This window comes from Cibotium barometz, chromosome 55 (genome assembly GCF_041138505.1).
Source record: "Cibotium barometz isolate CiBa-2024 chromosome 55, ASM4113850v1, whole genome shotgun sequence".
Lineage (NCBI taxonomy): Eukaryota > Viridiplantae > Streptophyta > Polypodiopsida > Cyatheales > Cibotiaceae > Cibotium > Cibotium barometz.
The window spans coordinates 41,299,158-41,326,716 of NC_141100.1; the positions used below are offsets into that span (position 1 = coordinate 41,299,158).

Sequence of the window (27,559 nt, forward strand, 5' to 3'; positions counted from 1 at the left end):
AAAAGTAGCTACCCACCCGAGAAAGGGCAATGTAACATCACGATGGATCCCTAAAAAATTATTAGTAGCCCAAGGGTACTACAAGGGGAATGACCAAATTTGGGTCCCTAAACATAAGCTGAATCCTTCTACATCACCTGTAAAACCTTGCAAACCAAATGTTGCTATCCCAACGACAATTCAAGACCATGGTAAGGGAAAGGTAACAGAGTGCTCCGCACCACTTCTTCCAGAGCTAGTTTGGATTCCCAAACGATATCGATCAATACCACCTAGCTCAGGAAGGGGGGAGTCACATGAAGCTTCTAGCTCTTCATGCCAAACACACATTGATATAGAAGTTTCTTCAACACCTACTCTTGTCAACACCCAACAAGAGACCAATGATTAGATGTGGCACTATGATAAGTATTTGATAGTTTTGAACTTTTCATTTTTCATGGATACAATAAAAGAAGCAAGTCCACCCTTGCTCGCGTCTAAAAATCGTAAGAAATGCCGAATTAGTTGAAAGCACTGTTGTCAATCTAACCACTAGAGCTAGAATCAGTTATGAGATGCCATGAAATTACACCTTTGTGAAAGGTTTTGTCCTCCAAGATTTCAAGAGGATAAAATGAATGAATTTTTGGAGCTAACCCAAGAAAGGAAGACCCTAAAAGAATGTTATTGGTGCCAAATCACCGAATATAACCGAGGGGAAAAACCCAGTGGGAGAAAAGTGCCCTGGCTTGTTGATCTTATTGTGGAGTTGATAAGCTTACCCTTGCACTGGTGGTGGATCCGTGTCCACTTCTGTTGGAAAGATGGTATCAATCACTTCAGGATGCAAGGACAACCCTGTATAAAAACCGGCCTCTAGAGAAGGTGGTAGAGGAAGGAGTGCTTCCTTGCTAAAATATGGCATTGGTTCTATGGGAAGGTTAAGCAGACAATTTCGATTTTGGAACTGCTTAATATAGGTACTTGTAATAAAGTAGGAACTTTATTCAATAGGGTTAATAATGGGACAAGTCCATGTATAAAAGAGGGGACTTGGACCATGGTTGTAACTTTTGATGATCATTTTTAGAAATGGAAACTTATGTTTCTTGGAGCTCATGGCTTCTTGGCTTGTGGAAGGCTATTTCCATTCTCTTGGTGTGAGAGACTAAACACACTTAGGCATCATGTTTACATGGTGATTACTCATATTTTCATGCATTACATCCCTTCATTCCAATTGGTATCAGAGCTCTTGATTTTGATCATGGGCATGCATGGGTTGTTGGGAAAATTTGCTTGAAAATTTGAGTTTCTTTTAATTTTTTTTTCATTTTCTTGTAATCCTTGAGTGATTCTTGACAAATCTTCTCTAATCTTGCTTAATCTCATGGAGATGGTGAGCATTTCATGTAGATTGCTTAGATTTTGAGTGATTTTGGCCATTTTTGCCCTTTCTGGACCAAATCTGGGGATACGGACCAAATTTTTTGAAAAGTTTGGACCAAATTTGGGAGAAATGGTTAATCGTGATTAGGAAACTTAATCCAAAAACGTTTTTGCTTCTGTGGAGTTTCCTGCAACCCTAGCCATGGTTTTCCTCAACCAAACCTTCACCAAATGGCAAGCAAAGTTGGGGGAATCAATCAGAGGCAAGGTATGAGCACATGACATGGTTTTTGTTCATCTAAAGGAGGCGAAATCGCGATTTGCAGCGGCAGCCTGACGGCGAAACGGCGCCGTTTTCATGGAGAATTGGAAGCTTAGTTGCTTCATAAGCCTTCCTTGGAGCATATGCTTGCTCTACCTCATGATTTGTTAGCATTTTCAAGCCATTTTCATGAGCATTGTTGACCTACTTCATGGCTGCAAGTCAATGCTAAAGTGGCCACGTTTTTCATCAATATGAAGCCTCCTTCAACAAATTTCAGTCATTGAAGCTCTAGGGATGCCATTGGTGAGTGCCTTCATCAATTTCTAGCAATTTTGAAGCATTCATTGGGGCTTTGGGAGTTGATTGGGGTTCATTACATTGAGAAACCCTAAATTTCAGAAATGAAGCATTTAATGGCAAATCTATGTAGCATTGGTTGGAATTGAAGCATCATTCACATATCATATACACCATTCATATGCCATATCCATGCTATGGATTGCCATTTGACAAGCTCATACTATGCCATGGAAACATGCTCATTTTGATGCCATATGGACACTAGGAATGCAATTACATATGCCTTGACTTTGGTCTTACAAATGCTTATGCAAATGCCAAATGCCATGGTGAGGGCATTGTGATTTGATGGTTGATGTTGGATTGTTTTGATGAATGGAGTTATGAGAATGAGCATGAATTCATGCATAATGATTCATGAGAATATTGTAAATGGCATGAGTCATGCCACACACATGTAAGTGATTTTTCCTTCATCCCATTTGTAAATTCCAAACACATACACTCACCATTGCATTCACTTTCATTTCCTAGTGAATCTAGCAATGTGTGAGGGTACCTTGGCGTTGGTTGGAGAGGCCAAGGGGAGCATGTTTTGAATCTACCGTGTCGTGATTGCTTTGGGAAAGCGATACGGTGGAGGATTAGGTACATGGTGGTGAAGACATGGCCTCAACCTTCACCTTGGAGGAAAACTTGGTGAAGGGGTGAGAAGGGCTTGGCCGGGAGATCGGCAAGCTTCAACGCGCGTCCTCAACAATCCTCACATCGACTTTATGGATGCATTTGGGCAATGGGGCCCCTATTCCATCATATTGTGTGGATGTTGCTAATGCCTTGATGGACAAAGATTGCATAAGAGCTTTCATGGCATTGTGGGATGCAAAGAGCATTGTATTTTGATTTCAGAAATTGCATTTTCTGTTGAGATTTGGCTCCATTTACAAAGGAGACTATGGCGAAATTCTTCCAAAATCTTGACTATGCATGGCAATTGAGGTTGGTGAAACATTAATTGCAGACCTTGGGAGTCAAAGGAAGTGCAAAAGGTGCTAACAAAGGTGCGGGAACAAGCAAGGATCATTGGGGGCACAAAAGGGTCACTTGGGCAAGAAAATTGCAGATTTACAAAACCCTAATTCAGTCCCAAACCTTTTGGACTGAATTAAAGGTGATCATACGAGCTCTTAGTGCTTCCTTAGAGCTACCCAATGAGCCCTTAACCTTTCCGTTTCGATATCTCTTTGGGGTAGAAATTAGGGTTTTTGCAAAAATAGTAAACCCTAATTCAGTCATAGGGGTTTTAAGGTCTTCAAGATCTAATCACATAGGCTCGTAGTACTCATCGAGGGCTTCGATTTGAGCTAAGAAGTTTTGCATTCGGATATTTCTAGCTCAAGTTATGCTCAAAATACTATTTCAGCCTATAACCCTGTAAACCCTAAAACAGAGAATAGTAGCACTTCTCACCTCTTAAGGGTCTTTGTATAGTGGTCTAGTACACCTCATTAGCTCTCCAACAAGCTCTAGACCACTTCAATCGGACATCCCTACCTCAAGTTAGAGCCAAATCTTTGAAACCGATACTTTCCATGGGAACGAGGACAAGAGGGCGACCAAAGCATAACACCTTGACTCCCGACGAGGTAGAGGGAGAAGAAGCAATTATGGAGCAAGGAATCTTAGATGCTCCGGAAGATACTTGTGGGCATACTTCAAGGGAAGTGCATGAAGAAGTGAATGTTGGAAGTGCCCACAAGCCCACCCCACAAGCGTCACATACCATCCCCATCGATTCGATCATGCAAATGCTGATGCAAATGAATGCGAAGATGGACACGATGGCTACAAGGGTGGAGGTCAATGATAGACTTGATACTATGGCCACAAGGATGGAAGTCTTGGAAGAGAGGGTGGCTCGGCCAATGAGCCAACCTTCATTTGATAGTGGTCATGGTGTTTCACATGCAGGCAAGCAATATGGGACAGCTTTTGAAGGCCGTAGGGAAGGCAAGCTACCTATGGCACAAGAGGTTTCTCCCAAAGTAATGCATGAGCATGCCACCAAGAATGCTACTTTTGGATTCATGGCGGATGCACGGAGGCCCCTTGTCAAGGACATGTTTCATTCTTCTTTTCACTCGGGTCCATCTAATTCCAATATGCACATGATTGATGAAGAGGTGGTACTCGATTGGAACCAATTGTCCTTTGCCCAAAGACAAAGGGATGCTCATGAGAAGTGGATGGAGTTACCAAATGACATCAAGAGGGACTACAAAGACTTTGCGCAATTCATGGAATCGTATATGAAGATGCAAAGGTTCAAACCCTCTACCCAACATGACAACCCATCCTACACAGCTTCTAAGGATGTCAAAGACAAAGTCTCACTATCAAAGTTCAAAGGTGATGGATCATCTCCGCAAGAGTTGGAGGAGTGGGCTACTAAGCTTGACACTTATTTCCAACTTTACCCAAAAAGTGAGCGTGAGATGGTACAATTTGCTTCCTTACACCTTGAAGATTATGCACATCAATGGTGGAGGCACTTGGTCAAACAAGGGAACACGCCATCAACTTGGGAAGGATTGAAGCGGGAGATGAACTTGGCCTTCATTTCACCCCTAGTGCTTGACCGTTACCATGAAGAATGGTATGAACTTTCTCAAAAGGGGATGATGGTGAGAGATTATATCAAGAAATTTTTGAAGCTTTCAATGTACGTGGAAGGCTTGAGTGAAGACATGAAGATGAAAAAGTTTGTGCATGGGCTTGAACACTTCATCAAGGCGGATGTGTCGGCTCAAAGGCCTAGCTCTCTCAAAGAAGCTATGAGGTTAGCCGAACTCTATGAGCCAAAGTACAAGAGGTCTCAGCCCATGACCTTCACCAAGGACACACTCAAACCAACCACTACTTCTTACAATTTTGGGAAAGGTCCTACCTCTACATTACCATCCTCTAATCCAAGAACTCCTACATCATTTGGGGGTGGACAGCCAAAGAATGGGATACATCAATTTGATGCCAAAAGGAGTAGTGACTTCATGAAGAAGAAGCCCTTTCAACCCTTCAAGAAGACTCAAAGAATGGATGATCCAAAGATTGAGGAGTTGAGAAGCAAAGGGCTATGTTTCAAGTGCAAAGAGAGGTGGTCACCCGGGCATGTGTGCAAATCAAAGAAGATTGTGGCCACTATGATCCTCATGGATGAGGAAGAGAACAAGGATGACTCTCATGACATTGAAGAATGGAAGGATTGCAATGAAGAAGCACATGAGGAGTCACTTGAAGACCATTCTTTCATCACGGAGGATGGTGAGTTTCCGTTTGATCCGGGAGGTAGAGTTAAGGAAAGCCTTGTGGATGGAGACATGCCTACCAATGCAGAAATTTCAGCTTGCATATGCTCTATCTCACAAGAGTTGTTGGCGGGTTGCAAGAACCCAAGCACACTAAGGTTGGTGGGGACCATCAATGGGAGGGTTGCACATATTCTTGTGGATTCCGGGAGCACTCATAGCTTCATCAACTCTAAATCCATCAACTCTCTCAAACTCAACACAAAGAAGACACCTACAACGTTCCAAGTGCAAGTGGCAAATGGGGAAAGTGAGAAGACTAGCTTGGTTTGCCCTTCTACAAAAGTGGTTTTATCCTCTTCATACACTTGGGAAGGTGATTTGGTGGTTTTGGATATGGGTCCCATCGACATTATCATGGGGTGTGATTGGTTGGCTTCACTTGGTGACATTCACATGAACCTTCAACAAGGTTTCATGAGCTTTCTACATCATGGGCAACAAGTGGTACTTGCTGCAAATGCACCTAAGAAGCTCTCTTTGATCACTCCAAGGCGACTCAAGAAAGAGATTAAGGCTTTTGGCACTATCTATGTGTTACATGTTACCCAAGAGGGGATGGAAGGCAGTGGACAGCACATAGATGAGGAAATGGCAACTCTTCTTAAGGAGTATGAAGATATTTTGCAAGTGCCAAAGAGTCTACCACCTAAGAGGGAGATTGACCATGCCATAGTACTTGAACCGAATGCAAAGGTTGTCAACAAGCCTCCTTACCGTTTGTCTAAGGTAGAAAGAGAGGAAGTGGCTAAGCAAGTGCAAGATTTGCTTGCTATGGGTCTTATTCAACCTTCACAATCTCCATTTGCATCTCCCGTTCTCTTGGTGAAGAAGAAGGATGGATCCTTTCGCATGTGCATTGATTATCGTGACTTGAACAAGGTCACAATCAAGAATAGGTATCCCATACCTCGCATTGATGATCTTCTTGATGAGCTCAAAGGGGCAAAGTTCTTCACCAAGATTGATTTGAGATCGGGATATCATCAAATAAGGATGAAGGAAGGTGATGAAGAGAAGACAGCATTTAGGACGGAAAGGGGATTGTTTCACTTCATGGTGATGCCCTTTGGTCTTACAAATGCTCCGGCCACTTTTCAAGCATTGATGAATCGGATATTGGCTCCCCTTCTTTTCAATTTTGTGCTAGTGTTCTTCGATGACATCTTGATCTATAGCAAGAGCAAAGGGGAACATCTATGTCATGTGAAGCAAGTGTTTGAAGTGTTGAGGAAGCACAAGCTTTATGCAAAGGAGAGCAAATGCACATTCATGGTCAATGAAGTGGAATATCTTGGACACTTGGTGGGTGAGAATGGCATAAGGGCTGATCCTAAGAAAGTGGCATGTGTCAAAGAGTGGCCAACACCAAGCAATACAACTCAATTGAGAGGATTTTTGGGATTATCTTCTTTCTATAGAAGATTCATGCAACATTATGCATCCATTGCGGCACCTCTTACCGACTTGCTCAAGAGGGAGGCTTTCTTTTGGGATTCCATTGCCAACAAGAGCTTCAATGAGCTCAAGGAGTTGCTCACTTCAGCCCCTATTCTTGTATGTCCGGATTTTGCAAAGACATTTTATGTGAGGGCGGATGCAAGTGGTAGAGGAATTGGGGCAGTTTTGTATCAAGAGCATGGAGTCATTGCATTTGAAAGTAGGAAGCTTACCGAAAAGGAGATGGGGCTTCATGTTTATGAGCAAGAGATGCTAGCCATACTTCATGCCATCAAGAAGTGGCATCACTATCTTTATGGTGCTCATTTCAAGGTGAGAAGTGATCATAGGGTGCTGAAATTTTTCCTCTCCCAACCAAATCTTTCTCCAAAGCAAAAGAGATGGCTGGCCACACTTCAAGGATATGATTTTGAGATATCCTACACACCCGGGAAGGACAATGTAGTGGCGGATGCATTGTCTAGAATGTGGGCATGCGCTACAACTTCAATCATGGAGGTATATAGTGAATGGATCAAGGGGATTCAAGAGGAATACCTCATCAATGAAGGTGCTGCCCATATTTATACCAAATTACAGCAAGGTGATGGTGGAGAGTTTCCTCATTATAAGCTTCACAATGGTCTCTTGTGGTACAAGGGTAAGGTGTATTTGGTTCCTACCTCATTCTACATACCAAAGGTGCTTCATGAGATGCATTCTTCACCACTTTCGGGCCATCTTGGTGTACTCAAAACCTATGATAAAGTGAGCAAGAGTTTTTATTGGAAAGGCATATGGGGAGATGTGAAGAAGTTTGTGATGGAATGTGCTTCTTGTCAAAAGAATAAGGATAGCCATCAACTCCCAAGTGGTTTACTTCATCCATTACCTATTCCGGATGGTAAATGGACTCACATTTCTATGGACTTCATCACGGGTCTACCAAAGACAAAGCATGGATGGGATCAAATATTTGTGGTGATTGATAGGCTTACAAAATCAGCCCATTTCATTGCTTCAAAGACCACTTATGGAGCATCTCATATTGCCAAGCAATTTTTGGAACATGTATTCAAGATACATGGCTTGCCACTTAACATAGTTTGTGATCGAGATACCAAGTTCATGGGGACTTTTTGGAGGTCATTATATGAGAGCTTGGGTACTCAAATCACTCCATCTACAGCCTATCACCCTCAAACGGATGGGCAAACGGAGTGCACAAACAAATGGCTTGAGGTGTACTTGAGGCACTATTGTCATGACATGCAAACATCTTGGGATGAGTGGCTTTATCTTGCTGAATTTTGCCATAATTCAAGCAAGCATTTGAGTATTGGCATGTCACCATTTGAGGCTCTCTATGGATATCAAGTACATGTGCCATCGATAGCCTTCCGTGAAGACAAAGTGGTCAATCCATTGGCAAAAGAAGAGTTGGAAAGAATGAGACAGCTTCTTCAACTTTGCAAGGACAATATGAAGAAGGCTCAAGATGTCATGAAGGCTAAGGCGGATGTTCATAGAAGGGATGTGGAGTTTGAAGAGGGTGATTATGTGCTATTGAAGCTTCCCAAGAGTCGGCATAACACTCTCAAAGGTGTAACCAACTCAAAATTGGCTCATAGGTATTATGGACCATACTTGATTATCAAGAGGGTTGGTGATTTGGCCTACAAGTTGGATTTGCCTTCTTCGACAAGGATCCATAATGTGTTTCATGTATCTAACCTTAAGAGGTTTATGGGATCTTTGCCTCAAGAGATGGAAGAGATTCCACCCATGAATGAAGAAGGTGAGATCATTTATGAGCCGGAGAGGGTTATTGGTAAGAGGACAAGAGAGTTGAGGAATCGAAATATTGATGAATACCTTGTCAAATGGAAGCAATTACCCATGGATGAGGCTACTTGGCAATCATTGGAGTATGTCCAACAACATGGCTTACTTGTGGATGACTTTCCGTGACCAAGTGGTATGGTTTACTTGAGCAAATTGGGTAATATGAGGAGAAGTATACATGCTGTAATTTCTGGACAGCTTTGGGAAGGTCTACTATTGGGCCTATTTTTCTACTCCAACAAGCTTCATGGCGTATCCTAATGAAGGATTATGATGTGGGCTACATATGGCTGAGTGTACATATCATTTTCAGCCCAATATATGGAGTCTAAATGAAGGATTTTCAAGGGTCTTCATCGACTAGAAGGGCTGTCATAACAGTCCCACTCATACACTTTGGGCTTGAAGCTTTGTGGACTTGTACGCATCCAAATTTTCATTGTATATGTGCTTTGGATGTACTTGAGAACTCTTAACCACTTCCCATCGATTACATTAGAGTCTCATACTTTGAGATTGTACATGTTATTGATTTTGAGGACAAAATCTTTGGGAAGGGATGGTTTGTAATAAAGTAGGAACTTTATTCAATAGGGTTAATAATGGGACAAGTCCATGTATAAAAGAGGGGACTTGGACCATGGTTGTAACTTTTGATGATCATTTTTAGAAATGGAAACTTATGTTTCTTGGAGCTCATGGCTTCTTGGCTTGTGGAAGGCTATTTCCATTCTCTTGGTGTGAGAGACTAAACACACTTAGGCATCATGTTTACATGGTGATTACTCATATTTTCATGCATTACATCCCTTCATTCCAGTACTCATAGTGATCCAAAATTGACATGTTGAGGCTGGGGGAAGGAGGGCTTGCAAGATAGGTTGTTGCAAGTCATTTATGCATGTATCCCTCCATTGTTGTGCTTGAACCTCCTCAAGTAATCTACATTGATTTGGTCCTCGGTCTGGTACTCTCACATCAAGAAGGTTATGGCATTGGGGTGTAATTCCCACAATTTGTTTCATTAAGCCCATGCCATATCGTCGAAAGTAAGAGCGGCATAGCCAACAAATGTGTGAAGCTTCTCCTAATACGAGTCGTGCACACTCTTGACAATGTGGAAATGGGTGATGCTATTGATAGAATAAAGTGACAAAGTGATGCCCACAGCAATTTTCACCTAAGGGAGCATAAAAGTACCTAGAATGAGTTTGAAAAGGAGGAGCACTATAACCCCCGCGATGTTCAGGTTGAGTACTATCAGGGTCAATGCATGGACATGTATCTTGCCAAGTATCCATAAAGAGGTATCTGGGTGTAGAACAATGAAATTTAGAAACTTCAAACTTTATACACTCATATCCATCATTATAATCCCTATCAAAAACATTGTAGATAAGATCATCTCAAAAAGAACACAATCCTCTAAAGGCATAAGGAACCACATTAGTAAATGTGAGACTATTCAAACACTGATCTACCAAAGAGCTTCAATTGTAGTGTTAATGCCTTACCTTTGGGTTTGGGTATGTCCTTCTTAAGAGGTGGGAAGGTTAGCAATTACCGAGGAATTTGAGCAAGATAAGAGGATTTAGGCCATGAAGTGCTAGAATCTATGCTCAAAGGAGACTCATGTAAAGTTGGATTTGTCTTAGGTACACAAGTTGATGGTGGAATTGTGTAACAAGGAGAAATTGGGACAACTGGTGATTCCATACATGTTTTGGGAAGGTCAACACAAGGAGATTTGTAGGTGCTATCACGACCACCTATCCTATCTTGAAGAGGCTGTGTTGATTTCCTTTGCACCCACTGATATGGAAAACCAAGGGTGGCTTTTGGAATCTTTTTGATACACTCTTTTATCTCTAGCAAACCATGACATTTGGGAAGCCAAAGTGCTGTTGCACCCTCATAATAGCCTTGTGCTTTAAGAACATGCTTTGGGACCCAATGAGTAACAATCTGAGGTTTAGGCTTGGAAAAGATGTGCTTTTTAGGAGGTTTAGCAACTAGGCTAGATGGTACAAGTTTGTACGCATCTTTGGGTAGCCAAATTGATAATTCCTTCTTGCCTGGCCTTCTTTGAGCAGTGACTAGAGTAGTTGGAACATGCCAGCCATGGCCCTCACTTGAGGACTCATCGATTATCCACATCATTTGTGTTGGAGCTTCAAGAGCAGATTTTGAAAGTGGTTTTTGTAAGGTAGAAATACCACCCTTTTGACATGATAAAGCTCGTGGAGTAGCAGATCTCAAGATGCAATCAGAATCAATTTGCAATTTATATTGTCTATTCTTCCAATCTAATGAACAATTGGTAGCACTTAACCATGATCGACCGAGAACAGCCTCTACCACTGCCTTGGACTTACTAGCCACATAAAAGGGAACTGTCATTTGGTGATCTTGAAGGGACATCATAATGACACATTTTCCCTCTATAGGGTTATCTTCACCTGAGAAGCTTCGTAAGTCAATAGGAATGTGCACAAGTGTTGGTTGTCCCAAGGCTATCCATGTGTCAAACGAGAGAACATTATAATCTGCACCAGAGTCAATTAAGGCAGAGACAAAGTAGGCAGTCTCATGAAGATGAAGACACACTTGAATATTGAAAGAATCGACATATTGTTCATCAGTAGCCAACTGTAAGGCCAACATAGAAGCCTTGAAACGCTCCTTGGCTTTTGCAACTCTAGCTTTAGCCTCTTCTTGAGCCTGACGTTTAAGTAAGTCATGTGCTTCTTTCCGTGTGTGTGCAGCATGCATTTGTTGAAGCATGGCTTCAGTTAATGGTTCATTGTATTTCTTGAGACGACTTCCATTAATGAAGTTAGGCATTTACTCACCTTCTAGTGTCTCTAAACGCACTGCACCACTTGGAGTAAGCTCATTAATTACAAACGGTCCTAGGCCACGTTTCTTGAGCTTTCTCTTATGCTTCTTAAGTGTGTACAAGAGCACAAGGTCCCCTTTTTTGAATCGGCCAGTTGTTACATTTCTATCATACCATTGCTTTTGTCTCCTCTTCTCGGCATACATCCCCATTGCTTTTGTCTCCTCTTCTCGGCATACATCCCCATTACCGCCAATAAGTGGGTCTCATCAAGCTTTTCCAATTCATCAATGCGTTGTGAAAGCTCATGACCAGTCCAGTCCAATTGTTTAGAAACTCATAGAGTAGGTACAAGAAATTCAATGGGAAGAATTGCATCTAGCCCAAAAGCAAGCTCAAATGGGGTTGTGCCCACAGATGTTTTATAGGCTGTTCTATATGCCCAAAGAACTGAGTGCAACTTTTGCTCCCAATCAGTCCTATGTCCCTCAACAATCTTTGTGAGTGCTCGAATAAAAAACTACCTGAACAGTGTGTGCACACAAATTTGCAAAAATGCATAAAAGCCACGTTTTGATACCACTATTGGATCGGCACACGCACACACCTAAGAAATCAAATAGATCAACACGCATAGAGTAGAAGAGATAGAGAAGAAGACATGGAAGCTTGAACACGAAGAATTGTGTCGAACTGAGATATCTCAATGGTCCCAACATGTGATCTATATAAGAGTACAAAACCCTAAAAAAATAAGAGTACAACATGTGATCTATATAAGAGTACAAAACCCTAAAAAAATAAGGTGTCCTTTCACACCAGATATATGGGGGGGAACCCAATGGGAGACAAGTGCCCCTGGTAAGCCCCGTATTAATACTAGAACTGCCAAATAATAACATAAACTTTTATGGTTAATTTATGTTTGTGCCCTTCGTATACGTGCAAAAGTCCCAAAACCGGGTGAACCACCATCAAAAATCAATTGTGATCTGATCCTCGACATCAATGTGGGAATTATTGAAATTATAGAAAGTGACTACAAACTATAAAAATTGCATTATGTAGCATATATAGAATGTAACTACTTGTAGCATCTATGGAATACTCAATGTAGCATTTACATATTCAATTGATTTCTATAGCCTTTATAGAAACATAACCAACTATGGTTCAAGTAATTACTTGTAGCATTCATGTGAAAATAATAAAAATTATGATAAGTAATTACATTAAATTTAATACAAGCCTTCCATTAAAAATTGATACAAATAGTGCAAGGTTAACCAAAGCATCCATGTGGTAATAATCTATGTATATATAAAGGAGAATATAGGGTAAAAAATAAAGTTGGATAAAAGATGAGAGTGCTTGGGAGATCAAAAAGAAAACAAATCTACCACACTATTATACATCCACCTTTTAATGCATAGCAGACTCTTGAGTCCCTCTCTTTCTATTATGAAATATAAAGTCATCATCGTCGTCTCTTTCTCTCAAATCATTCACACACACACACACACACAATGGGCTAAAACACAGTAAGTATTGCATTTTCACATTATAGGTGTGCAAGTTTATAGAAGTTTTTTGGGAGATATCTACATCAATAAAGGCTCTCTCTCTCTCTCTCTCTCTCTCTCTCTCTCTCTCTCTCTCATATGTGTGTGTGTGTGTGTTCATGTGCATGTTTTAGGTGAAAAATGTACGAAAGTAATGAAGTCTTCCTCCTACATAGGCATACACCTATCAATATTACAAAGAAATAGACATGGTACATAACATGTTGCTTATCCTCTAACAATTTCTCTGTGCATATTGATGTAGTGGCCATGTTTTTTCGGGTGATAGAATTACTCTTTAAGTGTGTGCATTTGTGTGTGTGTGTGTGCTAGTGGGATAGAGAGAGCAAGGATTGAATATATTGTGTGATTTAAGAGAGAGAGAGAGAGAGAGAGAGAGAGAGAGAGAGAGAGAGAGAGAGAGAGAGAGAGAGAGCATAGAGATCGTGAAGAACATGTAAGGCTGTGTAGAGAGAATTGTGTACAAGGGGGGGAGAGAGAGAGAGAGATGAATAGATGAAGGACTCCAAAGGGGAGGTAGAGAGAGAGGTAGAGAGAGAGAGAGAGAGAGCATAGAAAAATAATGGAAGAAGGTGGTACAGATAAATATGCAAAACAAACACACACACACACACACACACACACACACACACACATAGAGAGAGAGAGAGAGAGAGAGAGAGAGAGAGAGAGAGAGAGAGAGAGAGAGAGAGAGAGAGAGAGAGAGGGAGGGAGGGAGGCTAGGGCACCTGCACTACACAAAAAACTGCTTGAAAAATGTTGTCCAGAGTGAGAGAGAGAGAAGCAAAAATAGGAAGGACTCCCAAACGCACACATATAAAGTTTTTTTTCTTTCTCTCTCCTCTCTCAAATGCACACACGAACACATGCATATATAGAAAAACACACACACACACACACACATATACACAAATATTGTATCTCTTTTTTCTCTTTCACATACACAAACTCTTTTTTTCTCTTTCACATACACAAATACACAAACTCTTTTCTCACTCTCCCTCTGTCAAATACACACACACGCCCCCATGACCAAGAGAGGTAGAAAGGCCTCAACACCAAAGACCAATGTAGATGAACAAACATCGAAGAGGGAGGTTTGGAAGGATGCATGGGTTGTTCAACTCATTCACATTTTGGGCTCAATGCACTATGAGTTTGGAAAAACTCCAAAGCAAGGGGTTGATCTATGGTTTAAAGTTGCCACTCAACTTGTAGGGCTATTCCCAAAGTGTGACAGAGACTCTGAGAGTTGCAGAAAGAGATGGGGTCATGTGTATGCAGACTATAAGAAGGACAAGGCCCATAATTTGATCTCTGGAAATGATCGTAAGGTAACATGTCAATGGTTTGATATCATTGATGAGTACATGCACAATCAGGTAAACGTGGTTAGCTACACCCATGCTTCAGTTGTGGGTGGTAACACCGATGGCCTAATTGGGAAAGTAGACGAAGATAGGGTACACAATCCTTTATCAAAACAGAAGCGAGCAATGTCCCCAATCTACGACCATGAAAAGATCGGAAGATTGAGGATTCCCTTGTCGACATGGCCAGCACGGCCAAAGTCATGACAGATCAACATAAGGACTCTCTTGCGGATCGCAAGGTAGTAGAAGCCCAAAAGTTGCAAATGCTTGGCTAGCTTAGCTCAGCTGTGATTTGACTGGCCTTTTGCTCCTCGATTGCAATGGTCTAACACTAACTATCGAAAGGCAATTAGCATGTATGTGTGGGTTTACACCGTCTAGCTACCGGATCAAACTTACAAGTAATAGCAGATTTGTATGGGGTTTCCACGTCTTCATGCCAGAAGATCATTCTGGAGTTCTGTGATGCAATCTCCACATTAGGTCTTCCTGACCTGTACATTGAATGACCTTCTTTAAATAGGATGCGTATCATGGCTGAAGGATTTCAGGCAATACATGGCATTCCGTTTGTCATTGGTGCAGTGGATGGTAGCCATGTTCCAATTATTGCCCCTCAGGTGCACCATGAGGACTACTTTAATCGGAAGGGGTTTCATTCTATAATTTTGCAGATGACCATTGCTTCTAACTGCTTGGTTTGGGATTATGACATTGGTTGGGCAGGTTCTATGCATGATTGGAATGTATTCCAAAGAAGTGATCTAGGATAGAGGTGTGAATCAAACAGCTTAGGCAATTATTGTTTACTTAATGATTGTCCTTACCCTGCAAGGTTTTGGATGCTTCCTCCATTTAAATGAAGTAAAGATGGATTATCCCCTGAGCGGTACTTTTGGAACTACATTCAATCCAGTTCATGGATGCCTGTGGAGTGGGCTTTTGGAATGCTAAAAGCCCGCTTTCGTATTTTATTAAAGAGATGTGACATGTTATTGCAGAATGTGCTGAAGATGGTTAGCACTTATTTGGTCCTTCATAACATGTGCATTGTGCATGGAGATTCATTTGATGAGGGTTGAGGCACAAGCAGAGGTGGAGAGAGCAAACAATGATGCATTGGCTTTGGATCCAATAATTCGGAATGGGTTGCAAGTGGGTCTTGCTGAGGTTACAGCTTTGGTGCAGACCGAGACCTCATTGGTTGTGCAGAGGGCACAATCATCAGATATAGCACCGTCTGATTCATCCTAGGTTGGGGGCGCACAAAGGAGAGACAATCTTGCTAGAGTTATGTTTAAAGAGAGAGAGAGGACAAATGTGAGAATTGTATTTGGTGATCATGACTCGGCTGATGAGTGACAATAGTGAGTAGGAGATGCAATAGTGCTGACTTTGGACACAATGTTGGTATTTTGTTCATCTCTAAGACATCATATTTTGTAAGCTTTATAAAATATCTCCCAAACATTAGGCGGATTATTTTATTAGCATGTTTATTTGGTTTTTAAATCTCATATGCCTACTGATTCTCATTCTTTTTTGTAGATGGGAGGAGGGGAGGGGGTAAGATAAATCTAGTTCATCCCCTCCCCTCCTCTCGAAGAGAACAGGGTGTAGCCACAATAACTGTGGTGGTGGGGTTCGAGTCCCCAACTTTCTAGACATGCATTGACTCAGGCTCTTTACATGTTGCATGTGTACGCAGGTTAACAGACTGGTGGAGATGCACATTGTGTAAAAGACGGCATGTAAAGGGGACGCCCATTCATAGGCAGTCACTTTTTTAATAAACCCAAGCATGGGCAGTTGGTGTATAATGAGATACGCCCATTCAAGAGCACTTTTTGAGTGCCCACATGTGAGGCGGTCTGTAAATACCCTAAAAGACAGAAAGTTCTTTTTTAACCCAAGCTCGCGAGTCGCGAGTCGCCACAGGAAAGCAGGCTTTTTCATGATTAGCGTGCTCTGCTCGCTCTGTGTGTTGTGTGTGTGTGTGTGTGTGTGTGTACGGAAGGCTGCTATTGTGTACGGAAGGCTGCTATTGTGTGTGTGTGTACGGAAGGCATGGAAGATTTGCAAAGGTTCATTGATGAAGAGTATGCCAGGCTCAAGGAACGAATACCTTCTCCTGATTTCACCGATGAGATGGAAAGGCGTGCTTATACATGGGAAATGGCGGCCGCTCTTTTGAAGGCTGTAAAAGGCAACGCACCACCCACATTGTTTGGGGAATCCCTTGATGCAGTTTATAGAGTGATGCCTGAATTGTCGGGGGTGCCTGATGAAGGGAAGTGGTTGGAAGTATTCAAACAGTGTGTTGCTGGGAAGCAGGCGGCTGTTGTCGATGTGAAGAAGCAGCAGCAGCAGCAGCAGGAGGACCAGCTGTGTCAAGAATTCGAAGGAGAGTACCAAGATCCTGCCGGCAGTATTCTTTCATATTTTCTTGACTACATAGATCAATGCTACACAAGTTGGTCCAAGGACAGCAAGACTTGGTATGCCCCCTGCACGGCCATTGTGCAGTCAAGTGGTTGGGGGAAATCGAGAGCTGTCCGAGAGATTGCTTTGGCTCCTAACCAAGTGATGGTTTTTTATTTTAGCTTGATGGACCCTAAACACGCGGGGTACCCCGGGTCTGACCCAGATATTTGCTGGCACTTTAGGAACATCACAAAGGTTGAGCATGCATATGCAGTTTTCCGTGCATGTTTTGATTGGTTGTCTGAGCAGGGCACTTTCCCGAGCAAGGAGGATCTGTTCAGAGATCATCAGATGAAGCGTTATCATCGTATACTTCCAAAGATTCGGACTCAACCAGAATGCAGCAAGAAATGTATGATAGACGCATGTGATGAAGCAATGGCTAGACACGCCACATCTCTCAGAAGCAACGGTGTTTGCTTTTTGTTTGTCTTGGATGAAGCTCGAACCCTTCTGCAGCCTCCTGAAGCTGACATGGGAGGGGCGTTCCGAGGAGAACTTCCATTTATCCTTTTCAGGAGAGCATCCGCAGATTTGCCCACAACGGGGCGATCATTTGTGCTTTTTATTGACACCACATTAAGGGTGTCAAATTTCACGTCTGCATCCAGGTATGATCCTAGTCTCAGAGTTCTTTCGGGTTGTGTGTAACGAACCTATACCAAGAAATTCCATATTTGATTGTCCAGGTATGATCCCAGTCTCAAAGTTGTTCGAGGTCTGAGGAATCTCTTCGCACCTTTTTCAAGACTTCCAACATTTGATCTCATCTCTGCATCCACGTCCTCCATGAGCTTAGACACCATCGCTTCCCCACAAATTTGGTTCAGACAGGGCAGGCCACTTTGGGCTGCCAAAAAGTTTTCCAAAACGGAGTGGGTGAGTGAGATTCTGCAGTTAGCACAGACCAAGCTTCTTGGGGGTGTTCTGATAGATTCAGAAGAAGGTCATAACCTATTACGGTCCCCGCACATGTCATTGGTGCTTTTGGGCCGTCGCATAGGAGTGGACGTCTGTCCTCAATCTTCAGCTGCACAGGATCTTGTGGCTTCGCACATGAGTGCATGCTTGCATGTTTCGGCATCGAGGGAATATGTGCTCTGCACTTCTCTGCCTGAGCCTGCCTTAAATGAAGCAGCTGCAATTGCTTTAAGGAGAAACAGAGAGTTGATGCAGCAGCAACTACGTCAATTGAATTCGTTGTTGCTGAATGGCATTGCATCTGCTGGGGAAAGGGGAGAGCTGGTTGCAAGGTTTTTGCTGATCCATGCCATGGATAGTCTGCAGCAAGAAGATTCTCCTACCAAACCTGTGTTCTTGGAAAATTTTTTGAAGGCTTTGGTACCTAATTTTAAGGAATTCCCACCTGAATTAGAGCATTTGAACAAAGCAAAAGTCTTCTTCAATGCATTCCATCGCTTCTTTGGGAAGCCTTCAGTCCGAGATGCAAGAAGATTTTTAAAGAAAGGTGCTGCAATGATTTGTGCCCCGATGCAAGAGGCATTCGATCTGTACATTCTATATGTAATGCCTGATGATAAAGGAGAGTATAATGTTGACAATGATAATTGTATTGGATGCCTGGGAGTGCAAGTCAAAAATTGGAAGAATGTCCATGGGATTTCTGCAAATGTGGATCACCTGCGTGCTTATCAGAGGAAAATAGCTGTAGCAGGTGCAGATGAGGTCCTGCCGGCTGTGTTGATGGTGCTACATCTGGGAGTAGATAGTACAACACAAAACGAAGAAGATGAAAAAAGGAAAAGAAAAAAAGGAAAGAAAGCACATGATGAAGGTGGGGGTGAAAGCAAATCTCCAATGATGAAGGAGGTTTTTGTTTTAGAGGGCCTCGACATGGTTTCCGTCCCGGAGGATTTACATGAGATCATACAAGTCCTACTTTGTCAATCGCCGGATCCCATTACCATCATGCATGCAGAAAAGGAAGCAGAAAAAAGGAATCCAGCATATAGGCAAATGACAGACAAAGACACAGTGAGAGAAACAAAAGCACTGCAAAGCATATTATCTGCTGTTTATCCAGAGGTCAAGGTTGACAAGCCAGGGCCATCTTCAGGGCCATCTTCAAAGGTTGAGATTAGAGCATATGGCATTGTGTCGGACAAACCTCCCAGGATTACCCCTCCTGTGGTGTTGTATGGCAGGGATGGGGGCTTAATGAATCCCCCCTCCCCTCCGACCAAAAGGGTGAGTGGAAGGAAGCGTCTCCCCTCCCCTCCGACCAAAAGGGTGAGTAGAAGGAAGCGCCGCCAGGGTGAGTGACAGAAAACTTAGATGGTTTTTGCGTGTCTGATCCTTCAATTTGATGCTATGTATTCACTGATTCAAATTCCTCAATCAAGTCAACTAATGTCTTGAATGGATTCCTAAGTTTCTGAGAATTGCATGAAATCAGGTATCTTACTTGCATTGATGAGGAGTGCTCCCCGCTCGTAAGGAAAGTGGAAATGGGTGCAACATAATATAGTGGAGTTCAAGCCATTAGACCTACCCAAGGAGCTCATAATAGAATGGTAGTGGTAAAATGATGAGCTCATGCTAGTAGGCCTACCCTAAGGAGTTCATGATAGAACATTTTTTTGGGAATCATTCCTAGTTATACTTTACATAGTGTATTCCCACATCAGTTTGCCTGAGATAATAAAAAAAGTTTTCTTTGTCTTGCATCCTCAATTTATGCTATATTTGGTATCAAAGTGTGAGCTTTTTCTATTTTCATTGGATGCTTTCTAATTATCCTTAGGTACTCAGATGAACCGAGAGAGAGAGAGAGAGAGAGAGAGAGAGAGAGAGATCAAATGAAGAGGCCAAAAATCAAGATTTGAACTTGGGTCAGCAGGTTGAAAGCCCAGTAGACTAGTCTTCTTTTTTGTGAGCTTTGGACGTCTTTGTGACTTTTGAATAAAGGTTTTTTTGGGGTTTCTTGTATATTTGAAGGCTTGCTATGAAGATTTTGAAAGTCATAGAGCATATAGATGAAGCATTGTAGGAAGAGAAAATGACATTTTTCTAAGAAATTCCAAGGTATCTATGCCTTGAACCAAGTAAAAGAGCATGTATATGCATCCTCGACAAACGAGATTTTGATCACACTAGATTTTTTTTTTCCTTTGCATCATTGAAGGAGGGAAGCAACCAGCCAAAGAGAACATTGCTTGAGAACAAACTGTAGAGAGTAAAGAGAAGACACTGTAAATGTAGAAAAATGAAGGCTTAAGACTTTTTCCAGTCGTACTAACAACTGACCGCATAACGATAAGGGTTGTTGCAAAGAAAATTGGATGTTGTCCTAAGCTTTCCTGGGAAATGTGGTAAACTAGGTGTCTTCATGCAGCTTATCAGATGAAATGAATGGTGGAAGTTACACACTTACACACTTACACACTTACACAAGTCAACAACTCCTCTTCTACAAACAAAACATGTGGAGTGCCACTAGTAAAAGCATGTATACACCTAGATGAATCCAAGAACATGCTTGAATTCACCTTATAAGAAAGTGCAAGTTATAAACTCATGGTAGTCATCCACAAGACTATATAACCATTAGCAGCTCCATTATGATAGTATGGACTAGAGACTATGACATCCTCAATATCATCATCAGTGCTGCCCAATAGTGGGTGTAGAACTTGGTATCAATATATGCTCCCATACACACATTCCCCGCGTGTGCACGTGCACACACACACACACACGAGCATACATTCATGTGAAGGTATGTGTGTTGAGTTTCTATCAGAGCTTTGGAGGTGCAGGGAAACACAGAGGCTCTGGATATGCTCATTGTTTCTTGAAAAGAGCATAGGAAAGTGATTGCTTCATTATGAAAATAGGCATATGTTCATTAGCCTACCATCACAGCGGTTGCAACTATGAGAAGGCAATGAATAGATCACACTTCGTTAATTACCCACAAAAGTAGCTAGGATCAACTCCAAGGTGAGGGATGGAGCAAGCAGCTAATGATTGAAATGAAACTAGGGAGTGGATGAGGGATGGAGCAAGCAGCTAATGATTGAAATGAAACTAGGGAGTGGATGAGGCTCCCAATGATGGTGAGTTGTGAGCTATGGCAAGGTGAAGCCATGCTAGACAATAGCTGCACATACCTCTTTCTCACAATCAAAGAGCTTCAATAAAATTGCATTTGATATGACTCTTAAATGAACCATCATCAATGCCTCATGCAATTGGCATCTATGCTGAATTTTAGACATACAGGGTGGACAATGTCTCTATTTCTTTACACTTTCTCTAGATCCTACTTCAATATATGTCTCAAAAAAGAATATGCTCAAATGTTGAGGGAATGTACAACCCTGGCTAAAGTGGTCGAAGTAAGAAAGCTTCTTAGCATAATTTTAGCAGCATAGCACAACTCCATTACACCAATAGTTGATATGTCAAACCTCAGTTAGATCAAACTTTAGAGAAGATACTTGAATGAGGATAAATAGAATTTGAACACTTTAAGCCATGTGTCTAATACTGGTCCAGGTTTTATCATGCTAGTACTACTTGAAGGTTTACATACCCCCCTTTGGATAAAGCAATCCAAAATACTGAGAGTACCCTGCAAATAGCAAAAAACCCACTTGATAGCGTGCCAATGCTTTGTACCTAGGCTCTATGCATAAATCTACTCAATTGTGAGACCGTATACTGTATATCTGGCCTCGTGTTGCATACATAAAGAAGGTATCCCCAACAGCCTGCTGATACAAACTAGCATCAAAAAAGTCTCCTGTATCTTGAAGACTAAGTCGAGTATGTGTCTCCAAAGGTGTAGCCATCCACCACAGGTTTACAATCTTCAAGATTAAACCTCTTCAATAGCTTCTGTATATATTAAGACTGCAGCATAACAATGCCATCATTGCGTTGCATAAACTGAATCCCCAAATAATAATGCAAGGGTCCCAAATCTGACATCTCAAATGATGACTACAAATCCGCCTTTAAGGCTGAAATCTGATCTATATTGGGTCCCATAAGCAGCATGTCATCAACGTATAGAACGATGACCAAAAATGCGTCCTTACTCCTCTTCACATAGAGGATACTCTCTGTTGGACTGTTGCAAAAATCATTTGCAACCAAGTATGCATGAATCTTCTCATACCATGCTCTAGGAGCCTGCTTAAGGCCATAAAGAGCCTTTTTCAACCTGCATACTTTAGACTCTTCCCCTTTCACATCAAAACCAGGAGGCTGCAATACATACACCTTCTCATGTAGATCACCATTCAAGAATGCAGTCTTAATGTCCAACTGATGTACATTCCATCCATGATGTGCTACCAAAGCAATGAGACACCTAATGGTAGTCATACAAGATGTGGGTGCAAAGGTCTCATCATAATCAATGCCCTTTTACTGGGCATGCCCCTTTGCAACAAGTTTGGCCTTGTAGCGATCAATGCTACCATCTGCTTTGCGATTTAACTTGTAAACCCACTTAGTACCAATGGCCTTCTTGCCATGAGGTAGATCTATCAAATACCAGGTGTCATTCTTGAGTATAGAGTTATACTCATCCTACACAGCATGCATCCAATGATCATCATCCTGTGCTTCCTCAAAGGAAACAGGTTCCTCCTCATTACATAAAGTAGAAATGAGAACATGATCCATATGAGAATAATCTACAGGATGAGAACCAGCACGATTTTTGCTAGGTAAAGGAGCTACCAAACTGGCTATCCCTTAATGTCTACACAAGCCATTTTGGCATACGCCTAGATTCTTCTATGGCTGCTCTCTCCTCATCCGCTACATCCTCAATAATTGCCTCATCAAAAGGCTGACTTGCAGGTTGAAATGAGCCAAAAAAGGCTTCCTGCCATGCCAAGCTTCATAAGGAGTTTTAGACTACAAGGCCTTGGTAGGGCATTTGTTCAACACATAGTTTGCGCACATAGTTGCCTCTAACCAAAAACCATGAGGTAAATCTTGGGCTTTCACCATACATCGTGTCATCTCCATGAGAGACCTGTTCTTCCTCTCAGCCACACCATTTTGCTGAGGTGTGTATGGCACTGTACATTGATGCCTTATGCCTTTTTCAGCCATATATGCATGAAATTCCTTGGACATATACTCCCCCCCTCGATCTGAACGAAGGGTGCCAACTTTACATTCACATGCATTTTCAGCCATGGATACGAAGTGCTTAAAGAATATAAAAACCTATGACTTCTGCTTTAATGGATACATCTAGCTATATCTGGAGTAATCATCAATAAAAGTGATGAAGTAGAGATATTCCCCAATAGATGGTGTCCTCATAGGACCACATACATCACTATGTATAAGTTGTAATTTCTTAACATCTCTCACAGATCCATCTTTTGGAAATGATGCCTGATGCATTTTGCCAAGAATACACCCCTCACATACATGTCTAGTAGGGTCTCAAGAGTTGGCAACTCAGACACCATATCATACCTTTGAAGGTGTAACAAACTGCCATAATTCAGATGGCCAAATCGTACATGCCATAATTCTTTATCACTCATAGCAGAGTCGAGACTGAGCAAGCATCATGCTACAGCTTCTCAAATACATCCATCTTGTATAGGCCATGAAACAAGGTACCTGAGAGGTAATGATAGAATAACCATCATTTCTACCCTGAACTATACATCTATCATCCACAAATTTTACCGTCAAGCTTGACAAGGCTAAGGCTATGAAACACTGCCAAGCAAGTTCTTCTTAATGCCTGGCACATATAAAACTTTCAAAAGAGTAAATGCGCCCCCATTTGCAGCAGTGAGCACAACTCTACCAACTCCTTTGAAAGGATATGAGGAACCATTTGCACATGTGATGGTTCCTGCACTTGGGACAGATTCCAGAGATGAGAAGAAACCTTTTTGTGAAGTAATGTGCTTATTAGCACCACTGACAAAATACCAAGCATCCGATTCTGCCACTGACATGTATACATCATGAACAGAAGAGTCATAAATGCGATGTACTCTCCATGCCCAATCATCTTGAGCAAAACTTGCAGATTCCTTCTTCTCTGCTAATGTTGTCACAGAAAATGACAACTTGTCTATCCACTGACAGACCCAAATCTGCAAGTAGCTTTCTCAACCAAGCTACCTCACATGCTGCCATAGCAGCACCTCTGTACTCAGTACTGGATAGAGCAACCATAGGCTGCTTCTTCTTCCTGCTCCAAGTCACAGCAACACTCCCCAAAGATAACATGAAGCCACTAGTAGATCTCCTATCTGAGATACTACCAGCCGAATCAGCATCATCTGTGTACCCATATACACATTTCTCTATCCCAGTTTCATAAAATAGTCCACAATGCAAAGTAGACCTCACATACCTCAGTATGCGTCTCAATGCATCCAAATGTGGCTTCCGAGGAACCTGCATAAATTGACTCACCAACCCAACAGCATAGCTCAACTCTGGCCTGGTGATTGTCATGTAGATCAAGCTTCCTACTAAGCACCTATACATAGTAGGATCCTCCAAAATCTCTCCTGAATCTGCACTCAACTTGCCATTCTGATCCAATGGCACTGAGATAGGCTTATAGCCTATCATATCATACTTGGACAACATGTCCAAGCCATACTATCTTTGCAGTAATCCAATATACCATGTGGTGACCTAATCACCTCAATGCCCAAGATATCTGAGCTCCCCTAGATCCTTCATCTCAAACTTCTGTCTTAGCAAGATCTTTAAATCAAAGATCTCTGCATCATGGTCCCCCGTAATGATCCGGTCATCTACATAGATGACAACAAGCACAACCCCTCTATCACTGTGTCTCACATATAGCGAGAAATCTACATTGGCTACATGAAAGCCAATAGTGACAAGAAGACCATGCTCTTGGTGCTTGTTTTAAGCCATACAAGGCTTTCTTCAACCTGTAAACATGCTCGGGGTGCAGTGACTCACATCCTCATAACCAGGTGGCTGCAACATATATACCTCTCACTGTTACCATCTTGGCAACTCGGCTGAAAGTTTCCTCATAATCAATGCCATATGTCTACGCATATCCTTTGGCTACTAATCTAGCCTTGTACCTGCTTGTGCTTTCATCACCGACCGTTATGTTTTACTTTGTAAAATCCACTTGCATCCAATGGCTTTCTTGCCTTCAGGCAATTGCACTAAATCCCAAGTATCATTTCCATATTCTCCTCATCCATAGCTTTCTCCCAACACACATTTCCAACAGCCTCATCAATGCATGTGGGCTCTACAACCTGCACAACTTTTGCCATGTATGCATAGTGATGTGCCACATAACCATCATAGGTAAACCTCTTCACAAGGTTCTTCACTCTCCCAGATCTTCACAGCTTTGCATTCATGGCTTCCATAGCCTTCTTTACACCAGGTGTTCTCATAGCTGGTATCCCAAGCTCCTCATCAAGGCTCATCTCTGAGCCACTAGACTCTCCATCAACATGAGAATGCCCTACAAAAATGTCAGGCATACTAAGGGGCTCAACCACTTTCTCTTTGCCTTTATGTGATGTACTAATCACATTTGCAGGACAGGTATTATGATGCAGCCTGCCACTCCATGGTTTATCAACTGAACCACTAGATGAGGACTCTCATGGTCCACTCAAAGACTGTGATTGCTAACTTGCATTCTGTGCAACCACATTTCCACTCACATCAGCCCCAATAGCTCCTTTTTTAGCAGCATACCAGCTCCTCATCTCATAAAAAACAACATTCTTGCTTACCCTCAACTCACGTGTAGCAAGGTTATAACACCTGTATCCCTTTTGCTCAAGGGAATACCTAGTAAACACACATTTTTCAGCTTTTGGATCCAGCTTAGTTCTCAGCTCATCCGGCACATGCACATATGCAATGCATCCAAAGACTTTCAGATGAGACAGATCATGTTTTCTGCCAGTAAACCTCTCCTCTGGAGTTTCATCATGTATGGCTGCAGGAGTTGGAGTCCTCTTCATAATGTAAACTGCTGTAGAAACAGCCTTAGCCCAATAGCTATACAGCATATTCTTCTCTCCCATCAATGCTCGCGCAATCTCACAGCAATGTGCTTGTTTTTTCGCTTAGCAACTCCATTTTGCTACGAAGTGTATCTGCATGTAAACTGTCTCCGAATACCATTCTTCTTCAAAAATTCAGAGAACTCATTGGAGAAGTACTCTCCCCCTCCATCTGACCTTAGGCACTTTACATATTTCCCTGTTTGGTTTTTCTTCACATATTTTCTACATACCTTCAACTTTAAACTTTGGCAGCTCTGTCACAATTCCTTTAGTCTGCATAGACTTCATTCTCTGCACATTCATATGTCCAATTCTTTTATGCCAAATGTCTGTGTCTGCAACAATTCTTGAACCATTTGCAAACATCGCAGCACTCACTTCAGGCATGTTACATTCAATGTAAACATTCTGTCCACTTTGTTACCTTTTGCAACCAACCTGCACTTGTCTTTAAAGTCTTCAACATAACAACCATCAAGATTAAACCGGACACGTGCAAACCCTGCTCAATCATCTGGCCAACTGAAACCAGATTCTTTGTTATGTTTGGAACATGAAGTACATCTGCAAGGTACTTCACTTTGCCATCCTGCATAGACAATGGTACATCTGCAAGGTACTTCACTTTGCCATCTTGCATAGACAATGGTACATCTCCAACATGGGCAATTGGATGAGCAGTGTCATCCCCCTGTTTTCACAAAACCTGGTCTTTCAAGGTTTTTCATCTCCTTGAACCACTCCCCATGACTTGTCATGTGGTTCGAAGCACCTGAATCAATGTACCATACATCATCTTTATGTGCTGCTTCAACATTTTCAGACATGGCATTAACGACATGCTGCATAACAAACAACCTTTCATTATCCTCATTGTTTCTGCTCGAGGATGCATAGTTGTTTTGCTCCATTTTGCATGTCAGCCTGCTTCTTATAACAATCTGCCTGCACATGTCCAGGCTTACCACAATAAAAGCATCCACGTGTATCATTATACTGCCTTTGCCAATTTCCACGACCTCTTTGACTCCCCCTGCCTCTGAATTGGCCTCTTCCACTTTCATGTTGTTGTTGTTGTGAATTTTGGGACTGTTGTTGTTGCTGCTGGCCATAATTCTGATTACCTGTTCGGCCACCTCCTTGGCCACGTCCACGGCATCCTCTACCTCGTCCTCTTCCTGAACTTGTGTAGAAGGCCTATTGCTCTGAACTGTTTTTGTTTTGTGAAGGCTGTTGGTCTTCACCCAATCTCTTCTCTTCTATAATCAACATAGACACCAAATCTGTGAAATTGGGAATTTTTCTCGAGTCTAAATGGACGTCTTGAACGCCTTGTATTGTGGCCCGAGACCACGTAGACAGACTTCCACCTTATCATCATCATCTACTGAAACACCAATAGATGCAAGGGATTCCACAATACCCTTTATCTTCAATGCATAGTCATTCACATACATACTCTTTTTCTCCACAGTATAAAGTTCATTCTTCAACTATATCTTCCGTGCCTTGGTATTTGTTTCATAGAGTTTTACCAAGGTGTCCCACGCCTCCTTGGGGGACTTGGCATCCTGTATGTGCCCAATCATGGTGTCCTGTATACTGATAGAGAGCCAATACATAACTTTCATGGTTCCTTGGTTCCAATCC

The 27,559-nt window shown here is 42.0% G+C and overlaps 1 protein-coding gene across 1 annotated transcript; it reads left to right on the plus strand.

Moving 5' to 3' along the window:
* The first annotated feature begins 16,426 nt into the window (after window positions 1-16,426).
* LOC147607744 (uncharacterized) lies at window positions 16,427-19,492 on the plus strand. The gene is made up of 2 exons (XM_086790628.1): window positions 16,427-17,476; window positions 17,555-19,492. Exons 1-2 carry the CDS (start codon window positions 16,449-16,451, stop codon window positions 19,146-19,148), a joined length of 2,622 nt encoding a protein of 873 aa, XP_086646754.1. The 5' UTR covers window positions 16,427-16,448; the 3' UTR covers window positions 19,149-19,492.
* The last annotated feature ends 8,067 nt before the right edge of the window (window positions 19,493-27,559 follow it).